Source organism: Bos indicus x Bos taurus, chromosome 5, assembly GCF_003369695.1.
Source record: "Bos indicus x Bos taurus breed Angus x Brahman F1 hybrid chromosome 5, Bos_hybrid_MaternalHap_v2.0, whole genome shotgun sequence".
Lineage (NCBI taxonomy): Eukaryota > Metazoa > Chordata > Mammalia > Artiodactyla > Bovidae > Bos > Bos indicus x Bos taurus.
This window is the reverse complement of record NC_040080.1, coordinates 109,974,546-109,996,864: the sequence shown is the minus strand read 5'-3', so window position 1 is coordinate 109,996,864 and position 22,319 is coordinate 109,974,546. Positions and strand designations below refer to the sequence as shown.

The 22,319-nt window shown below is 35.6% G+C and overlaps 1 protein-coding gene and 1 non-coding gene across 11 annotated transcripts in view; one reads left to right on the top strand and one right to left on the bottom strand.

Moving 5' to 3' along the window:
• The window catches only part of PTPRQ (protein tyrosine phosphatase, receptor type Q), a 296,165-nt gene that overhangs the window by 256,795 nt on the left and 17,051 nt on the right, over nt 1-22,319 (top strand). For 9 of the 10 annotated variants that reach the window (XM_027543274.1, XM_027543276.1, XM_027543277.1 and 6 more), the window contains 3 exons: nt 5,409-5,490; nt 8,502-8,592; nt 13,546-13,622. In XM_027543274.1, coding sequence (XP_027399075.1) covers nt 5,409-5,490; nt 8,502-8,592; nt 13,546-13,622 — 250 coding nt within the window. Of the gene's footprint in view, nt 1-4,733; nt 5,491-8,501; nt 8,593-13,545; nt 13,623-22,319 lie in introns of those variants that run through there. The other variant, XM_027543284.1, reaches the window with a different exon arrangement.
• On the bottom strand, nt 16,505-16,609 carry LOC113893825. Its single transcript, XR_003511353.1, has one exon. It is a non-coding gene; the product is annotated as a U6 spliceosomal RNA (small nuclear RNA).

Here is a 22,319-nt window from a genome sequence, read left to right as displayed (position 1 = left end):
CCAACATAAATAAATGGTTCCTCTCTGGATCTATCAAGAGTAATCTGAGTGGAATTTAAGTTTTTGATAGACTTTGAAAAAAAAATGAGCCCAGACATGAAATAATACCCTTTTCAACAAAAGGGCATAGGATTTAAGCTAAGATTCATGTAATAAAACGTGTTTAGCCCTTTATATTAGACATTGGTCAGTTATCTTACTGAAATCTGGACAATCCCCAAATTGATTTACACACTAATGAATATGATTTGACAGTATCCTTCACTATTGTGAGTGAATAAGTACTCTTATTCACCAAAGTGTCTAAAACACTCTCCATGTACCCAGTTTTTAAGTTTTTTTAAATGTTAATAAAAAGTATTTTTGAGTCTCTGAGTATGTCTATAGATCACTTTATTTGAAATAGCACTCCTGAAATGACATTGTTGATTTTCATACACATTAATTTCTGTGAGTTTTTTTATGCTTATCTAACCAAATAATTTTCCATAAAGGAATTTAATTTCTTCATCAGTGCATTTTCTTCATAGTATATGCCATCTCCTTTTCCACTTCCCTGCATAATTGTCCAAATTACTATTTTTCCCTGTTTACAAGTAAAACTTTAAAACTTCAAAGAAAAATAAAATTTAGAATGCAGTCAGTACTTGAGAAAAATACACTTGTTCAATATGAGGCTAAGAATCAAGGCAATGACAAGGAGACTACAAACAAAAATAAGGGAAAAAAAAACTAATTGTTATTTGAAACAGGTAATTTATGCCAAAATATCTTCTCAATTTTAAGCTGTCTAGGTAGGTATTTATTTCAGTTCACACATAATTGTGAGATAAGCACAGACTGGAAAATTTCGTAAAAACGGTCTATGTGACGCCTTGTTTCTCACATTATGTAAAAACAGATGTGAAGAACGGCATATGTAAAATGACTGGGTTTAAGGGAGAGATACTGAAAAGTAAACAAAGCCAAAACAGATCTTGTTGTATTAAATCTATTATCTAAATGACTTGTGCAGACAAGAGCAATTTTATTGTTCATGTAACTTCCTGAGTATCTAGCACCTGTTAACTTCTGTTGTGAGAGGATTTGATACGGCTTTGTTTAGACCTGTATACTGTTTACTGATGCATCTGTTGATCATATTTAAGCCCTTGAGTAGCATCTCATGAGAATTCTCAATTAATATCTTTGTGGAAAATTCATTTAATTCAGATATTCTCTCATAATAATCAGAGCACTTGTATTTAGTTTACTATGTATCTTTAGTCTAAATTCATCCACAGTTGTATATTTAACAATGACTTATTCACTGTCTACTACAAATAAGTTTATGAGCGGCTTGCAGTAAGCCAGATGTTAACCCTGCCCCTGCCTTCAAGTAATACATGAACCTCAATGCATGGGTCCTTAATACATGTACTTATATAGCCATGATAGAAGATGGAAGGTGATTTGTCCATAGAAGTTTAGTTTCATAGAAGGAAGAAATTATGTTCTCTGTAATAGAATAGGGTAAGGTCCTTAGAGGAGTTAACATCTGAATTAGCTATTAAGCAATCAGCAGCATCTGGTTGTGGTAAGACACCTGGAATGGAGAAACTAACAGAAAATATCTGTGGTGTAAACAGGGTAATGTGAGGGGTAGCTATAAAGAATAATGTAAAAAATGCAGGCACAGTTAGAAGCGCTTTCACATGATAATATGAAAAGAGAATTATTACAGCCTTTATACTATTAGGGATTAATTTATAATTTGAGTTGAGAACTAGGAAACCGACCTTTTGATCACTCTTTATTCTGGGACTCTGATTAGGAAGAATAGGAAATCTCCCTGCTTAAATTAGCACAATCTAGTCTTCCCAGTTTTGAGTAAAATTTAGGATATTCTTTTAGAAACAAAAAAAAACTCATTCTTTTTATCAGTTTAGAAACAAAAAAAAATTCATCCTTTTTATCAGTATCAATTGTAGAATAGATCTGTAGAAGGAACTTGAGTTTCACAATAAAACTAGAACTAGTAATTATAATAGCAATGATAGCAAACAACATTTACATATTGCTTCCAAAGTCAGGGGTAGAAATTTCCTAGCATTTTACATATATGAGCTTGATTTACATATATTTGCCTTATTGTCTAAACTAGGAACTAAGAAAGGTTGAGGTAACTTACTCAAAATAATATAGCTGGTAATTGTTGGAACAGGTATTTGAAGCCAAAAGGGACACTGTATTTTGTAAGAATTCACAAATATTCACCCAAATCTAGTAGCCAGGTATAGTTTAAAATCACTATCTCTATACACCTAAAACTGACATTACATTGTAAATCAACTATACTCCAAAAAAGAAAACAAAAACAAAAAAATCGGTAATCTCTAAAGAGATCTTTCAAATGTAAAATAATAAAATCAACCTTCTGTAGAGTTCTTCACTGAAAAGACTATAAAGATAAAATATTAATAATTTTTAAATAAGAACAGATCATTAGTGAAAATAGAACAAGGATTTGAGTAATAATTATCTGGTGCTTCAGCTATTTCTTGCTCTACAAACTAGCTCTATTTCAGGTTCTAGATAGCCCAGAAAAAATATTTTTGCCAGTACTACCTCAAATAACCCTGGATCCTCTGGAAACAGAAAATCTCCCCACCACAGCATGGCTATCTGACAGTCCTTAAAAAGATGAATCACAAGCTTGTCACTAAAGCAGGTGTGATGTTTGAATTCCACCATTCATAAACTGAATAATGTTCCCTGATATTAGAAAAGTGATCTCTACACAAGAATTTCCAGTTCTGCATGGTAACAGAGACATCGATCTTGTTAATTCAAGTATCTCGTTCATTTCTATCTTAAGCTCAGTTCTGAAGATTTGCCCAGCCTGACCCCCATTCCTTTCCTGTTTCTGAAGAGTATTGTGGCATCAGAACATTAGGGTACCAAGCACCTTAAAGAGCTTGGGTAGTGTGGGTCTTTTTTGTTCTTCAGTCGCCAAATCATGTCCGACTCTGCGATCCATGGACCGCACTACACCAGGCTTCCCTGTTCCTCACCATCTCCCGGAGTTTGCCCAAATTCATGGCCATTGAATTGGTGTGGATCTAGCTCATGGTTGCCTTTTCTTGCTGGTCTTTGCTGAGGGGTAATTATTTTCTATGGGGACTGATATGCTGCCCGAGTTCCCACTGCGTGTGTCGGAAGTCAGGACCTCCAATTCATATACTTCGTCTTCCTATCCTCAAATTAAGGAATTTTCTGATTCAATATCTCATTCAGTCATCTCCATATCCATCCTTCTCCAGGGGATCTTCCCCACCCAGGGATTGAACCTAGGTCTCCCGCATTGTAGACAGATTCTTTACCATCTGAGCCAACAGGGAAGCCCATCTATCTAGTCAGGATTTCTCTGTTGCCTCCTTAGAATCACTCTAAGGTGTTGTGAGAAGCCCACTAGCTCATCCACCAAGACACTGCTCTGAAAGTGAAAGTGAAGTCGCTCAGTCTTGTCCGACTCTTTGCGACCCCATGGACTGTAGCCTACTAGGCTCCTCCATCCATAGGATTATCCAGGCAAGAGTACTGGAGTGGGTTGCCATTGCCTTCTCCAGGAGATCTTCCCAACCCAGGGATTGAACAGGGGTCTCCTGCATTGTAGGCAGACGCTTTAGCATCTGAGCCACCAGGGAAGTCTTTGCTCTAGTAATGCTATATATCACTGTGATGCCATGCTGATGATGAGTTGCTCTACTAGGTTATACCCTGTGGAGCTGAGAGATACTTCCTTCTGCCCGGGGACACCTACAGCATTAATGAAGAATTCCTTCTTTCTTCTTGATAACAGTTACTACAGCACTCCTATATTTTTCACCAATTCCTGTACTGTAATAAAATATACTCTGACTCATGTTTTCTTCACTGAACAAACCCCTTTGTGACCATTTTCATAGTATTTATTAAGCCACATTCTTCCATCTATTTTTTCATTTGTCCTTTACTTCAAAATCCACATCCTCTTAGATTTGTCACTTAAGAAATCTGGTAAAATTATCCCTGATATTTAAAATTATAAACTTTGATAAAGGTGTATGTTCATTTTATTTCATACTTTGTGCCTTTTGTGTTTTTTTGCAGTGCTAATTTGTTGCGCATGACAAATGTGTTACTAAAGATACACCCATCTCTGAATTTGGGCATTGCACAGTCTATTTAGCTGTTTAAAATTATTTCAATTTTTAGAGTATAAATAACTGGACTAATGAACTGTCACAAAAATGTATAAAGTAACTGAAATGACTGTCATTTTTTATGGTTATATATTCACAAAGACTCAGGAAACAAGATTTAGTCAATTTGATGTCATTTTTCAATCACCTTCCTTTATTCAGCATTCTTCATGGACAAAGAAAAAAGTTTCACTCACATTTACATTTTTAGGGCAATAAATACTATGCAATATATTAAAAAGTGACCTGTACCAATGTAATGCCCCAAATGCCCAGCAATATAAAACATTACCTTCTTAGCTTGAGAGAAAAGCCAAATTATTATTTGGCCATATTTGGGTCCAAATAATATAATTTCAAAAATGATGTAGAATTTAAAATAATGATCACGTATCAGTTAAAGGTACAGCATGTTATAATTGCTGGTTTACCATGTTTTTCTAATTTTAATCCAGAACTCAAGAGCTGTATCCTCAACTCATAATGCATTTAACACAATCTCTGTTGCAGGTTACTTAGTTATAGAAAATCCATCAAGTAAGTTTGTTAAGTATCTTTTCTTCTTTTTGAATACCAACTCTAGATTCCCTGATTCAATGAATCTTAATGTGTGGTTCCTTTTTTGTATGTTTGGTAGAAAAACCTCCAAGCTGGATATAAATCATAAAAGCATGACTAATTGCATGGTAACTGGAGAAATGCTTTCTCTCTCTCTGGGGTGAAGCCTGCATGTCTGTATTTTAGCTTGGGAAGTAATACAGGGATATCTAAACTACTTAGGGTTTAGAAACCATGTCATTATGAGAATGAGGTCACTGCAATATTTTATATCTTCTAAAACCTTGTAATGTATAAAATGTTCTCTGTATGACAAAGAGGTATTATATGCATTAGGATTCAATGATAACTTTATGCCCTTACATTTACTTGAAAAACTTTCTTCATTAAAATGTGCAATCATTCATTTAAAGTCACTTAAAATTTGAAGGATTTCTGTACCATGAAATACAGGGAAAGTGAACTCAAAGAGGGAAAGCTAATTTTGTAAATATGACAGGGTGACTTTAAAGGGCTGTGTGGTTTTGAAATGTCCTGTGTCCTCTTAACTGGTCAACTATAAAGGCAGATTAAAGGGAAAGAACTGAACCTAACCTAACTCCATTTTATACCTTTCTTTGCTTGGAGGCCGATAAGCAAGAAATCCTTCCTGCAACATGTTGAAGAGCTTTGCACAAACAACAACCTAAAGTTTCAAGAGGAATTTTCGGTATGTTTCCAGCAGTTGTCACAACATTGCCAGACCTCCAGTCGTTTCATGTGTCACATTTCATGTCCCGTTTAAGCTTGCAAGGCCATGCAGGACTCTGGCCGTGATAATCAATACCCAATTACCAGGTTGATTGTTTGGATAGTAACACTACACTGAGCAGCCTCTGGTGCAACCTGAACAGAATTATTCACCTACTGTGTCAGAAAAAGGTGCTGCTCCTCAGACTTCCCCCAGCAAGGGCAACCCGGCCCCGTTTGCTCTCTGCTCATCACCCAGATGTAGAGGCAACCCTAGAATGCTGGACGCATTGGTTTTTGTGTGTGTGCAAGGTTTGGGTGGTACCATATATTTCAATAACTTTTATATTTAGAAACTAAATAAGTTCATTTCATATTTGCCTGCTTAGTTTATGTTAGTGGTATAGAAGAGCCTGAGAACAGAATTTGATGTTTCCAGAAATTATAAAAAACAGTGTTTTTCAGAACTGTACAAAAATAGATAAATAACACCTGTGCTTTACAGGCTTATTTTTAAATCATGGAATAAGTGCTCTATCACATTAAAGAGAATATATGAAGTTAAGAACTTGTCACTTTAAGACTATTTGAAAGTTAGAGCATTTTATTGCTTTTAGCATTTTATATATCTACAAAATTGAAATTACATTAAAAACGTAAGGCGTGTCTTAGATCTACAAGCTATCTTAAAATCTGTGAGCCCCTTTCCTGACTTATTTTGTATGAGAAAAATAAAAACAGATTTATAAATGTTACCAAATATTACTGTTTTTTCATGAACGTTTTAGTGTGTGAACAAAACTCAAACAATTGGCTTGGATAATTCAGGACTGTAATATTTCAGTCTCTCAGGGAGTAATAACAAAAATGTGAGAAGATTAATGGTATTTCCTACAGCTTTTTGGTTATGCTTCTTAAATATTGATCTGGACTTAACAAAATCAGTGGTACCATAAAACTCTTCATAGCATTTATACAGCAAGAGCTTTCAAGTTTTCAGGAACCAAAGGGTAGTTTCATTAGAATGTAGCAAATATAGTTCCATCATACATGACTGAGTATCTGAAAAGTTTTATTAGCAATAACATTTTCACATATACTGAGAAGGTTTAACTGTTTTGGAGATCATGGTTTTAAGTACTTGGGTTTTATATATGTTGTGTGTATATACTAAGTAAATATATATAAATATGTAAGGACATGCCTTTTTTAAATTGCTTTCAATCCTACTGCTGTGTCAATTTTTAAAGCAAAACTTTTTAACAAATGCATCTTTGATGCATATATTTGATAAACCTTGTAACTCAGGTCATATTCACTTACACCTTAAATATCAATAAGCTCCTATTTGCACTGATATATGTCAATTCAGCATTTGATAGCTAGGTGACCTAAACTCTCTGTTCTTCAGTGTCCTCCATCTGTACCTATCTTACTGAGTTGTGAATACTAAACTGATTGAACGATGTGTAATACTAAGAACAGTGGCTGGCACAATAAGCATTTGCTATTACAATGATGATTTCTACCATAAAGAAGTTCATATTTATGATAAGAACTGCAGACGTGTCTAAGAAATCACAAATACAGAGTCCTGATAGAGATACGCAGAAAGAAGTGAGCCTCAACTCTGTCTGCAGAGCAATCAGAAAAGACTTTACAAAAAAGTGACCGGCCAGATGAACTTTAAGACAGAGCAGTAGTCCAATGAGTAGAGAAAGTGGAAAAGGTATTCTAGAGAGAAAGAGGGAATGCAAAAGCGTAAGGATGCAAAACAGTCTCACTCAGCTGTGATCCACTAACAAGCAGAAACAGAAGGAGAAAGAGCTAAGTATTAAGGAGGGTTGGTTGAAGCCCCATGTGCCCTGATAAGAAGGCCACTGAGTGTAATATTACTAACCAAACAATCGACCTGGTAACTGAATATTGATTATCAAGGCCAGAGTCATTTCAATCTATAAATGGAAACTTCTGTAAACACAGAATAGAAGGTGATTCCAATTCACCTTTCTTTTCCCCTCTATTTGCCTCATATAAACATGCTGATATATAATCTCAAAACCTAACACAAGGAAGCTGTTCTAGGATTCCTCAATTGGTTAAAAATTTTTTGAAGCCTTTGGTGCCAGAACACCAGAATTCAGATGCTTAACCTTGTCCCTCTTCTCTAACACACATACATGCAAAAGACTGTCCAGAATTCTCGGAGGAAAAATAAGGGAGAAGGGAAAATTATCCAATTAAAACAATAATTTTTAACAATGCTGAAAAATTGCAAACCCCCCAGTTTTAGCACTTTTAAGGGAATCTGGTAAACTGAGACATTTCTAATATGGAAAACTATAAATTTCATAAATGTAAATCATCAGCTCGATAAAATAACCTATTTTCTTGCACAGCTTTTTAAATGATCAACGGATATCATCATTTTCCACCAAAATATCAATAACAGAGCTCCTTGACACTCCCTCAGTGTCTGATATTTCTTAATCACACCTTTGCATTCTGTTATCGATTTAACAATGCCCACTGAGAACAGGAATTGACCTTTGGCATCTTCTCAAACTGACCAATGTTGTACCAATTAATAGGCATGAAATCACACTGCCCAAGGAGAAAAAACAAAAAATAAATCACCAGCTCCCTTCCCCTACTAAGTAGATGTTGAAATATTAAATAATACACAGGGAATATTTGATGAAACCATCAGTAAAGTAGGAAGGGAGTCGCTAACATGGTTGCCGCACCTCAGACTTGACAGAGGAGAGAAATCATGCCAGAGAAAGCAGGAGCCCAGAGGACCAGCTCTATGCAGGGTATTTTCAGTGTAAGTTCATCTAAGTTCTTTACTGTTCACTTGACCTCACTTCTGCAGTTATGAGAAGTGTTTTCATTTTAAAAATAAAATGACTTAGAATAGTCTTTTACTAAGTGGAACTTCGTGTTGACTTCTGAAATAAATCTAAACTTTGCAATGACTTCAATCCACAGGAATTACCAAAATTTCTTCAGGATCTCTCTTCAACTGACGCTGATCTGCCTTGGAACAGAGCAAAAAACCGCTTTCCAAACATAAAACCATGTATGTGTACATACTGTTTCTGCTTTTGGATACTGAAAGCTTTTCAAATGAGCACAAAATGCACTTTAGCATTCTTCTTAAATATGTGTTACATATTAATTGAATTATAATAATGCATTTTATTAGCAGCAACTTATAAATTGTATTTCTTTGGCTTTGTTAATATTGACTAAAGTTAATGAACGTGGGTTTCAGCTTGTTCACACAAGGTTTATTCATGCAGGTGTAAGAAACTGTAGCCCCAGTACTTTCTGAGCTTTGTAATTTAACCCCAGGAACAAACCTTTATCATATCTTCCTATAGACCTAGTTCTCAAATGAAGAGAGAAAGTTCATGTGTAACTGTGCGCATTACTTTCCTTAAGAGCATGGCAGTGCTTTGTAAAGGAATATAAAAAAGTGCATTGCAAAATATTTGTTGAAGATCAGAGTAAATGTGTGATTACCAGGGTTGGTTTTTACAAAGGAAGCAGGCTTATGCTTTACCACAGTCAACATTTTTCAATCAGTAAGAAACTGTAGTACATGCCACGCTGTTATTATGTCCTTAAATGTCATTAAAACGAATGTGTATACTGATGTGGAAAAAGCAAACCATATTATTGATGTAAGAATTAGTAGTAATATGAAAGAAAAAACATAGCATTCCTCTTTAAATGCTGTGTTTGCTATATTTTTCAACATGTTATCCTACTAAGTATATTCTGATTCAATACATTTTTATATTATAAAATTAAAAAGTGATATGTTAAGTTCTGAAATGCTGTCAATATTGTTTCAAAGTCTAGAGTTTTAAAATATTCCTAATTTTAGAGTTAGTGTATATATATTTTTCTATGTTCTATGCCTTTTCGAAACTGTATTGGGGAAAATTCCATACATATAAAAATTGAACTCTTCTGTCTAGAAAGATACAGACTTTGAGAAATATGTAATCACAGAAGGTAAAATCATAAGGATATGGATAGTCCCCCCAAAAAATGGACCATATTGTGTTATTCTAGAACTAGAGGATAACTGAGGCATGAAGTAAACAAATTTAGGGAAACATGATCTAGAAGTCAGTAACCTAATGGAATCTGTTAATTCCCAAGAATTAGAAAAGGATGAAAATACAAATAGCTTTAATCACCTAAAATCCTTCCCGGAACAAAACAAATCATAGGTAAATGGCTTTAAGAGTAAGTTGACAAATAAGGCATCTTTGTAGGAAATAAGGAATGTTAGTATTATATCCCTAAATTCCTCTGGCATGACCTTTCTTAATAAGTCGTTTTGTTTTCCCTTTTAGAGAGTTAACCTGGATGGGATACATCCTAAGATTAAGAGAGATGGAAAGTCTCAGGTTTTTATATTCATCCATATCTAAATGTCCTTCAGATTCTCTGCTTCATGCTTAATGATATCCTGTGAAAATAAATATACAATCAAACTGTCTGATTGAAGGACAATTACTATGGAATATTTAATATTTATTTACAATAGTGTATGCGGCTAAAGTAATGTATATCACTGTATATCATTGTATATAGGTAGATGAAACATATCTAGCTTATTTCCAAAGATGGAAGCATATCTGACTTTATATAAAAATTTGGTATGTGAGGTTTTTTATATGTAACATTTTGATCTTTTGTTGTTAAGATTTCAGTGCATTATTTTCTGGGTTCACATAATGGCCATTAAAGTCATACAGTGCTAGCTTGCTAGCACTTACAGCATAAGGAGAATATAACTAAACAAACATCCTTAAAATAAGGAGAACTGAGGAGTAAGACAATCCCAATATCTGAGGCTAAGACAAAAATAACTAGTGATGGCTAAGACAATAAATAACTGTAAATCAAGGATGTTTGGGAATATCATAAGCATTGCATACATTTTTTTCCACCTTTGCTAGAGCCAAAGGGATAATATCCAATTATTTTCTGTTTTTTCTTGATTTCAGTAAAGAAAACTTAGTAATTTTTCAAATAATATTCTACATCCACATCCGATATCCTTTAATGGGTTTTGGGGGTAAAGTTTTTTCTTAACTGTCCTCTTAAAGAACTGGAAGTTCTATAAGAAATAATTTTATTAGGCATAATTTTATACTTTTCAATAATTTTATTAAGAATTTATTAATTCAACTAGTACATACTACTTGCTGTATAGTAAAATGACTAAAAACGTGGGCTCTAGTCAAACTTCCTGGGTTGCGTTTCTGTTTACCTAACAACTACTTTAGTTGCTGGATATTATTTAGTAATGTCGACCGCATAACTTTAAGGATTAGATAAAATAATCATGCAAATCACTTTATCCAATATAGAACACAGGAAGCTCTCAATCAGTATTAGTTCTTATGGTTGTTAGTAATCAGTAAATTGCTTATTTTTAAAAGCCTCTAAGTTTCTGGGTGACTAAAATTTAGTTACAGGCCCTTAGGGTCTATGGTCTGGAGATAACAAACCCACTTCCCTAATCTGGGTCAGAAGACAAGCTGTAAACTCACATCCTCTCATACGGGCAAACAGACCCATATGATCCCAGCTCCCTCCCACCATGACACATACACACACACAGAAAATGCAATACTTAAACTAATATATTCTCCCATTGTGTTTGCAGAGAAGCCATAAAGTTGAAGAGATGTTTTTTTTCTCCCATAGAGAATGAATTCATTTTAGTAGAGTCTGAATTTTAGCTTGAGCCAGCTAAGAGAGATCCACTGTTTCCCCTGAGTAATGTAGAAAGAAGGATTTCAAATATCACAGTGCATTTTAGAACATATTAGCTTACAGGGCTTTAAGATACTAGAATTAGCAGCAAATGTGTGCAGAAGAGATTTCCAAATCTCTGTTTGACAGGACACTGTGACCTTGAGAAGCGTTCCAACACCATGAAGAAAAGTTTAGCTTGCTGTTGACTCAGTTCAGTTGACTCGGATAGTTCACTCAGATATTTAGTGAATAGAAAACTGATGGCTTCCCTTTCTTAGTTGCATGACTGGCCACAGCGTCATTAAGATTGGAACATCATACAAAATTCAAAATCTTTGGGACAGAAATTGTTTGCGTAATCTGCTTGAATGATCCCCCTTCTTTGGATTCAAACACGTTGGTTGGGTCATTATACTTAACCTAAAAATACAGCAAAGTCATTTAACATATAACATGTGCTTAATTCTAAGAACTTGAGAGTGTGTTCTGTGTTCCATACAGAGCTATACGTTTTATAAACTTTCATATGTCTTCCTCAGAGGATTCTACAAAATAAATATTATAACTATATGTTATAGCTGAGGTAACAAAGAAACAGAGAAGGGAAACAATTCGCCCAGGGCCATAAACGGCAGATAGGCAGAGCGTCTGGATTCCCACTCAAACCCACTTTCCCATTTTTGCTCCACTGCTCACTGCCTTCCCAGGAAGGTTTGTTTTAAAACCTCAGAAGAATTTAGTGACAGATAACTTTGTATCATTTCTTTGTCTCGTGAAAGTTAGCACTGAACATTTCAACTATAATACCAATTTGGCAAAGATTCTCAGGGAAAAATAATTTTTGATACTTTTCTTTGAAGAAAAATAATGGGAAAACGGTTATCTAATTTTGCTAGACTGTAAAACAGTCTAAATAACAGTAATTCAAAGTTTGGTGTGAAAAAAAGAATAGGCATCTAAATTAAAGAACTCCAGAAACAGACCTAAACACAGAGAAAACCAGTGTATGATACAGTGGTATTTTGAATAAGGGGTAAGGGTGCACTGTTTATTGTTCTAAATGGCAACAAACAATAAAACATAGATTTTCCCTCATTCTGTCCCCAAATAAAAGAAGCCCAATGGATCAAAAATCAAAATATTTAAAACAAGCAATAAAACCTATTAAAGCTCTGGAAGACACTATGAATGAATCTGTGAAGAATATTGGTGTGACAAAGCCTTTTGTATGTATCACGCAGAAAGCCACAGTGAAAAATGAGAACTTTGACTACAATACATATAAATTTTATGTATGGCAAGATAGCTAACAGATAAATTAAGTGAGTCAAAGACAAATGACAAAAAAATTTTCAATACATGTAACATTTTTAGTATAAAAATATTTTAAAAAATAAAAATAGTATAATATGAAAAGGCAATTACAGAAAAGATATTTAAAATGGCCAATACACAAGCAAAGCAGCTCACTTTCACTCATAGTTAAGGCAATCAAAACAAATACTAAATCAATCTGTATCTCTCAGAAGGTCATAAATTAAAATCTTTAAGTAGTATCTCATGGTGGTGTTCAAACTGTTCAAACACTTTTGTTCAGAGTGAACTGATATAATTTGAGAACAATTCATCAGTCTTTCAAAATTTGATTTTGAAATATTTGATTTCAAAATATGATTTGGGGATTTTACTGCTGGTAATGTATTCTACAAATAGACTCCAACAGATATGCAAAATTTCAGTTATTTATTCAGCATTTTACAATAACAAAATGATATGATTTTCAATCATCCTGAAGAGCTAAATAAGTATGTTATATTCACAATGAAATACTATACGATCTTTTAAAGTAATGAACTATTAGATCGGTAAAGGTATTTGTTCAGGCTTTTCCATAACATGTTATGAGCAAATTTGAGCAAACTTTATGGCCAACCCAAAAGATATTATTATTTGCACTAACATGGAAAGATATAGTTAAATAAAATTTTTTGCAGAATAGAGGGACTAGCACCCCATTTGTGGTTAATTTTATATGACTATGTATAGAAAATCCTGGGAATAAATATGAGAACATATTAATAGTTATTGTCTTTAGGTTGTGGAAATATAGAATAAGAGAGAACTTCTACTTTAAAATTTTACAGCCATCTGTAATTTTCAAATATCAGAAACTTCTTTGTATTTTATAGAAAAAAGTAATGGTAATTTAAAAAGTAAATTAATATTAATATCTTATCTTTCCTTCTAGATAACAATAACAGAGTGAAGCTGATAGCTGATGCTAGTATTCCAGGATCAGATTATATTAATGCCAGCTATGTTTCTGTAAGTTGCTATTTTATATACATTTTTTATAAAACATGAATACTGCAATAATGTTACTCTTCCAACTACTGAAAACAAGAAATTCACTACAACCTGTATAGATTTAATGTACCAGTTCCATACAACATTAAGTATATATACGATGTTTTATACATGGGGAAGTGGAAGCTCCAAATAGAGATTGCAATTTACCCAACAATCATTTCGCTAATAAGCAGCAGATGTCCAACTTCAAACTACATATCCCCTGGACTGTCCACTGTTTCCAGTGTTTGTCAGAAGATCCTTTAAGGTCAGCCAATTTTTCAAAGAAAATTAGTCAAATGGATAGTCATGTCCATATTATATAAAAACCCATTGTGCTCTTCTTCCCTTCGAGATTTTCAGTCCCTCAAGGGGACTATGATGTCATGTTCTTTCCACCCTCTGTTACTTAGATAACGTGTACTCTTTTGCAGCCACTCAATAAACATATCTTAAGTGAACCAATGTGGGGTAAACTGTGATAAACATCACAGATAATAAATGCTTGCCACATAAGATCAAAAATGGAACACAACCAGAGTGTTCCAAGGAGCTCCTTCTCCATGAATCTTGCTCTCTCAATGCTCACCGCTATCTTAGGAACACAGAAACCTTATATGCACCCAAGACCTCCACTTGGGTTGACACAACCATGAAATCTCAGAGGAGGAATTGCTCCTGTGGTTATTTAATCCAGTCACTTAGAAAATCTTTCTGAAAAACTACTGATAATTAGAGATTACCCTCTCTTGGCACAGATCACCTACTTCCTCCCTAAGGCAGATGATTCTATCTCTGAACTAATCAAATATACAGTTGTGGTTTGTTTTTAGAAAATTACAAATAAAAAGCTTAATTTCAGAAACTGAGTGCACCATGTACAAATACACTAAAACATAGTCAATGCAAATTCAGGTTAATAATAAGTACAGTATCTTAACAAAATGACAACTTTTCTAAAAGGTAATAGACAAATCAGTGACTTGGTTCACCCAGAATATTTAACTAGTTTGAGTTAAGAAAATGAACTCTTCTCTAGATGGGAAAGGAAAGGATGGAGCAACACGTAAGCAAAGCCCCAGTGGGACCAAATGAAACGGCAGGCTTGGGCCAGACGTTGAGGCAAAAAGTTTGAAGACGTTTTATTGTTAAAAGAAAAAAAAAAAAACAAATGATTACTGATCCTCCATCCTGATCCCTGGGATTCTAAACTACCCCACTGATGGCTATGGTACTGGCACAAACACAGAAATATAGATCAATGGAACAAAATAGAAAGCCCAGAGATAAATCCACGCACATATGGACACCTTATCTTTGACAAAGGAGGCAAGAATATACAATGGATTAAAGACAATCTCTTTAACAAGTGGTGCTGGGAAATCTGGTCAACCACTTGAAAAAGAATGAAACTAGAACACTTTCTAACACCATACACAAAAATAAACTCAAAATGGATTAAAGATCTAAACGTAAGACCAGAAACTATAAAACTCCTAGAAGAGAACATAGGCCAAACACTCTCTGACATACATCACAGCAGGATCCTCTATGACCCACCTCCCAGAATATTGGAAATAAAAGCAAAAATAAACAAATGGGACCTAATTAACCTTAAAAGCTTCTGCACATCAAAGGAAACTATTAGCAAGGTGAAAAGGCAGCCTTCAGAATGGGAGAAAATAATAGCAAATGAAGCAACTGACAAACAACTAATCTCAAAAATATACAAGCAACTCCTACAGCTCAACTCCAGAAAAATAAATGACCCAATCAAAAAATGGGCCAAAGAACTAAATAGACATTTCTCCAAAGAAGACATACAGATGGCTAACAAACACATGAAAAGATGCTCAACATCACTCATTATCAGAGAAATGCAAATCAAAACCACTATGAGGTACCATTTCACGCCAGTCAGAATGACTGCGATCCAAAAGTCTACAAGCAATAAATGCTGGAGAGGGTGTGGAGAAAAGGGAACCCTCTTACACTGTTGGTGGGAATGCAAACTAGTACAGCCACTATGGAGAACAGTGTGGAGATTCCTTAAAAAACTGGAAATAGAACTGCCTTATGATCCAGCAATCCCACTGCTGGGCATACACACTGAGGAAACCAGAAGGGAAAGAGACACGTGTACCCCAATGTTCATCGCAGCACTGTTTATAATAGCCAGGACATGGAAGCAACCTAGATGTCCACCAGCAGATGAATGGATAAGAAAGCGGTGGTACATATACACAATGGAGTATTACTCAGCCATTAAAAAGAATACATTTGAATCAGTTCTAATGAGGTGGATGAAACTGGAGCCTATTATACAGAGTGAAGTAAGCCAGAAAGAAAAACACCAATACAGTATACTAACGCATATATATGGAATTTAGAAAGATGGTAACAATAACCCTGTGTACGAGACAGCAAAAGAGACACTGATGTATAGAACAGTCTTATGGACTCTGTTGGAGAGGGAGAGGGTGGGAAGATTTGGGAGAATGGCATTGAAACATGTATAATATCATGTATGAAACGAGTTGCCAGTCTAGGTCCGATGCATGATACTGGATGCTTGGGGCTGGTGCATTGGGACAACCCAGAGGGATGGTATGGGGAGGGAGGAGGGAGGAGGGTTCAGGATGGGGAACACATGTATACCTGTGGCAGATTCATTTTGATATTTGGCAAAACTAATACAATATTGTAAAGTTTAAAAATAAAATAAAATTAAAAAAACAAACAAACAAAAGAAAACCTAAAATACCTAACGCTATTCTTATAACTGTAATATAGCAATCTTCTTCACTGTTAATAAGCCACCTCTTCTAGAAAGAACTGTATGCATAATTTGATCAAATACAAATACGGAACACTTCATGAATTTGCCTGTCATTCCTGTGCAGCACCCACGCTAATCTTCTCTGCATCTTTCCAAGTTTAGTGTATGTGCTTGCTTATAGTATATGTGCTGCCGAAGCAAGCAGATACAGTTTTTTTAAAAACAAGATGTGTACTCTTAAATCTTGAGTGGTGGTGAAGTACCTACTTCAATTCTAATAGGTAGCAAGGTTAACTATGGTTCTCATTATGATTCTACAGATACCTGAAGCTTTCCTATACTGCCCATACTCCCATTTAAAAAAATTTTTTTTCTTATTCATCATCTTCTCACCTAGGCCTGCCATTTTATTTGGTCCCACTGGGGCTCTGCTTCTGTATTGCTCCATCCTTTCCCCAACATCAAACATAACCTGTCCTGTGTCCCACTCCCCACAAGCCTCTGTTAAGAGGGAAAAGAATTCATTCATTCCAAATTTTACTTTGGTTAGTAATTACTCCAAAATGACAATTGTCAGTTCAGTTCAGTCGCTCAGTCATGTCCGACTCTTTGAGACCCCATGAATCGCAGCACGCCAGGCCTCCCTGTCCATCACCAACTCCCGGAGTTCACTCAAACTCATGTCCATAGAGTCAGTGATGCCATCCAGCCATCTCATCCTCTGTCGTCCCCTTCTCCTCCTGCCCCCAATCCCTCCCAGCATCAGAGTCTTTTCCAATGAGTCAACTCTTCGCATGAGGTGGCCAAAGTACTGGAGTTTCAGCTTTAGCATCATTCCTTCCAAAGAAATCCCAGGGCTGATCTCCTTCAGAATGGACTGGTTGGATCTTTTTGCAGTCCAAGGACTCTCAAGAGTCTTCTCCAACACCACAGTTCAAAAGCATCAATTCTTCAGCGCTCAGCTTTCTTCACAGTCCAACTCTCACATCCATACATGACCACAGGAAAAACCATAGCCTTGACTAGATGGACCTTTGCCGGCAAAGTACTGTCTCTGCTTTTTAATATGCTCTCTAGGTTGGTCATAACTTTCCTTCCAAGGAGTAAGTGTCTTTTAATTTCATGGCTGCAGTCACCATCTGCAGTGATTTTGGAGCCCAAAAAATAAAGTCTGACACTGTTTCCCCACCTATTTCCCATGAAGTGATGGGATCAGATGCCATGATCTTAGTTTTCTGAATGTTTAGCTTTAAGCCAACTTTTTCACTCTCCTCTTTTGCTTTCATCAAGAGGCTTTTTGGTTCGACTCTTATCTACCAATTAAGTAGACACAAATGAATACTTCATAGCGTAAAAGGTTCATCTAGCTATGGGATGACAGTATAGGATATGAACATGATTAGGAAGGCAACCAGACAGTTTTAGGAGGTATAACTGAACCACACAGATTACATAAACAAAGGAATATTAATGAACCCCCAGTGTTCCCTCTACATAAACAAAGGAATATTAATGAAGTCCCAGTGTTCCCTCTAAATATTACCAGTTATCGGGAGACAATCATAATAGGAAGATACTGCAGAATGAACAATAAACTAAGCCTGAATATATACAGAATATACACATTCTTCTGTGGTCAAGTGATGTTGTAATGTAATAAACCTTACAACAAAGTCACCATGACCCACATGTAATGATATGCATCATCCTTACTGAGCTGCATAGTAAGCAGGTGCGGATGGAAAGCACTTTACATTAAGGCAAGTTCCAGGGAGATCCAGACCGCTGTGCGCTTGCTGCCACTTGGGGAGCTGGCCAAGCACGCCGTGTCCGAGGGCACTAAGGCTGTCACCAAGTATACCAGCTCCAAGTAAATATAATATGCCTAGCCGCTGTTAACGGAGAAGGCAATGGCACCCCACTCCAGTACTCTTGCCTGGAAAATCCCATGGACGGAGGGCCTGGTGGGCTGTAGTCCATGGGGTCGCTAAGAGTCGGACACGAGTGAGCGACTTCACTTTCACTTTCAGTATTAAAGTGGGCAATATGCTTATTGCTTTTACTTTCAGGGCAATCTCCTTTGTCTGGGATGTCGGGAGAAGTTGGAAATAAACTCATAATACTGTAGTGGCCTCTCACTTTTCCATCCCCAAGGTTAGGCCGTCTTCACTTCACAAACAGTAAAGACTTCTCAGAGTGAAGGACACCGCAGCTTCTCCCCACTCCCCGGTTTTCTTCCATGGCACCTCCATGTGAAAGTTCATGAACACTTGCTCCAGAAGCCAAAGATAGAGGCCATCTACAAATGGATTCTAGATTCCTATTTCTTTGGATGCTAGAAGAAAAAGGGAGAAGAACTATAGAGCGAGAGAAGAAAGCAAGATAAGTAGTGTTTAGATGGGGGGAAGAAATGAAATCTGAGGAAGGGAAAAGGGAATACCAGTAGGTGGTCTGAAGTATGTGCTTTGAGACTAGGAAACACCAGGCCAGGATCTGTAATTAGATTACTATTTGTTTACCTCTCAGGCCTTGGCTGTTCTTGGGAATTATACTCCTAAAGCTAGGAGTCAACGAGAAGCTGGAAATTTTTGATTAAGGATGGATCATGGGAGAGAGGTAGAGAGGAAAATAAGTACTGCATCCTTGTAAATAGCCAATAGTTGTACAAGTGAGTTTAGAAATGTTTTCAAGAGAGCGAACAAGAACATTATGTAATGAGACAAGAGGAAGACTCCAACCTGCTAACCCAAATTATCTCCCCTGTCAACCTAAGATGCCTGAAATTACTTCAATTTGAGCATAGCTTTTACTATAGTTAGACTGAAGATTAAAGGCTATGATGCATATGAGCCATAATCATATCAGAAACATCAAATCTGATCTACGCTGATAGATTATAGTACCAAAGGATGTCGGATCCCTGAAACAGGGAAATGCAAATGACTAGGAGACATATTTTATAAATTGATAAATTACACTTAATTGTCCTCACCCTTAAGACACTTTCTTCATTCGGCTTTTAGGACAACATTCCCTTGATTTTCCATCTACAGCTTTGACTCTTTCATCTCAGTCTCTCTGGTTCTCTCTTATCTCCTTGACTACCAAACACTGAAATTATCTAGAGCCCATTCCTTGAATTTGCTGCTTCTTTTCAAACTCATTTCCTTGATGATCTCAACCATTCTTGTGATTTTTAAGTAAGATCTACTCGCTGACTACTTTAATTTTTTTTAAATTTTATTTAATTTTTAAACTTTACATAATTGTATTAGTTTTGCCAAATATCAAAATGAATCCATCACAGGTATACATGTGCTCCCCATCCTGAACCTTCCTCCCTCCTCCCTCCCCATACCATCCCTCTGGGTCGTCCAGTGCACTAGCCCCAAGCATCCAGTAAAATTATGTTTCTATTTGGACTTCTTTCTGAACTCCAAACTCATATACCCAATTGCCATGATGATGTTCCCACTTGAATATCCAAATAGGATTTCAAGTTTAATATGTCCATTGTGAATTCTTGATTTTCCTTTTAAGTCTGCTTATGCTAGGTGTGGGGAAAAAGGAACCTACCTGCCTACACTGTCGGTGGGAATGTAAATTAGTACAGCCAGTATGGAAAACAGTATGGAGCCTCCTTAAGACTAGAGTTAAATTCGAGTTACAAAATGATCCAGAAATCCCACTCCTGAGCATGTATCTGGAGAAAACTCGAATTTGAAAGGATAAATGCACCCCAGTGTTCACTGTCCACTGGTCGAGGAATGGATAAAGGAGATGTGATGAGTGTGTATTTATATATCACATATATGGTATATATGTGTGTATATATAAGTACACACAGAATATTGGCCATAAAAAAGAATGAAATATGATATTTGCAGCAACATGGATGGACCTAGATATTGTCACACTAAGTAGAATTTCTCAGAAAGAGAAATACCATGTCATATTACTTATATGTGTAACTTAAAATATGATACAAATGAACTTATTTACAAAACAGAAATAGACCCCCAGATTTATGGTTATCTAAGGGGAAAGTGGGTGGGGAGGGATAAATTAGGGCTTTGAGATTAGCAGATACAATGTACTATATAAATAAAACAACAAACTCTACTGCATAGCACAGGGAATGATTTTCCATAAACTGCAATAAACTGTAACAAAAAAGAATATATACTATACATGTATAACTGAATCACTTTGCTTTACACCAGAAACACAACACTGTAAATCAACTAGATTTTAATTAAACAAATTTTTTAAAGTATGCTCATACTGAAGTTTTTTTTTTTCCCCCCATCTTTATTTGGAATCATTACTGACTCCTATCTTTCTTATACCCAGTATCTAATCCATAAGCAAATTCTCTTGGCTCTGTCTTCAAAATACACCAGATTTTATTACTTCTCACAATACCCACTCCTATCACCCAAACTGCATCCCTTGGTTGGATTGTTGCAATATTCCAACTACTCTCCCTCCTTTCCCTTTTTATACCACTATCAGCTTGTTGTATAGAAACTAGAGTGGAACTATTAAACACACTCTATATATGTTTGGAATCTTTCAATGGCTTTCTGTATCACCCAGAGTAAAAACCAAACTCTTAAAACTACCTGCCCCAGGGCCTAAAGCACTGCTCCCTCCCGTCTCTTGTTCTCTCCAATGTCACCTTCTACTACCGTCCCCATTTGCAGTTCCTACAACACTCCAGACACACACCTGACTTTCCACCTGGAATACTTTTTCTCCAAATCTTGAAGGGCTACCTCTTTCTGTTTCAGGTCTTTCCTCAGATTTCACCAATGAGCCTTTTCTGAACACCCTGTTTTCTGAAATTCTCTCTCATAGCATTTATCACTTTAAAAAAGCTATGTAAATCACTCATTTAATAGACCTGTTAACAGATTTAATGTCTATTTCCCATAACTGGTATATAAGACAAATCAGGGTAGGAATTTTCGTCAATGATGAATCCTCAGTTCCTAGACTAGTGCCTGGCACACAGTAAGCACTCATAAATATTATTTGAATGGAGGAGTGTGCATTTTAAAAGCTGTAAAGAAATTAAAATATTAATGGTGCTTCACTCTGGATAGTGAGATTACAGAGAAAGTCCATATTTTTTAATACATACTTCTGAATTTTCCTAACATTCTACACTGATTGTACAGTACTATTTAAACTAAAAAATAAAAAAACCCTTTACAATGTAAATTACATACTCAAGTATTTCAACTTAGACTAGAAACACAGAAATGCTTTAGCACATAGTTTTTTTTGTTTGTTTTCCACAGACTGAAGGTTTTGTTCCAGAAACTGTCATTGACTAGCACTGTGATTTGGGAAAAATCACCTGAAGTAGCTCATCATTCTTTAAAGTAAAACAAACTGGTTGGATTAGATTTTAGGACCACTTGAACTTTAAAATGTATACTATTCTGTATAATACTATATTCTCTGGCTACTGAGACAATTCAATTTAAAAATAAAATTCACCCTTAAACCTCATTCTTCAAAATATTTTGATGTTTGAAATAGATGTAATTCCATCACTTTTTAAAAATTTACACATAAACTTTAAGAAAAATCCATAGATGCTACTCATGTGGCATGCTTACATTTCAGGTGAATAGACCGAGTTTTAGAACGACTTGATAAAATGTACAAGAGCTGTCATAACAGGGTGGAGACAAGTCTCAGGTCCTACAATAGTTAAATGAATCTTCTTACTATCTCCACATTATTCTTGGTTTTAAGCTCTGGAGAATAATTACTAATACCATCATTTATGTAGATACTTTCTTGCAGGGATAGAACAGCTAGTTGTATACTACATTATGAGGTTTAAATTAATGTTGGAAATTTTGAGTATCTTTTAGCAT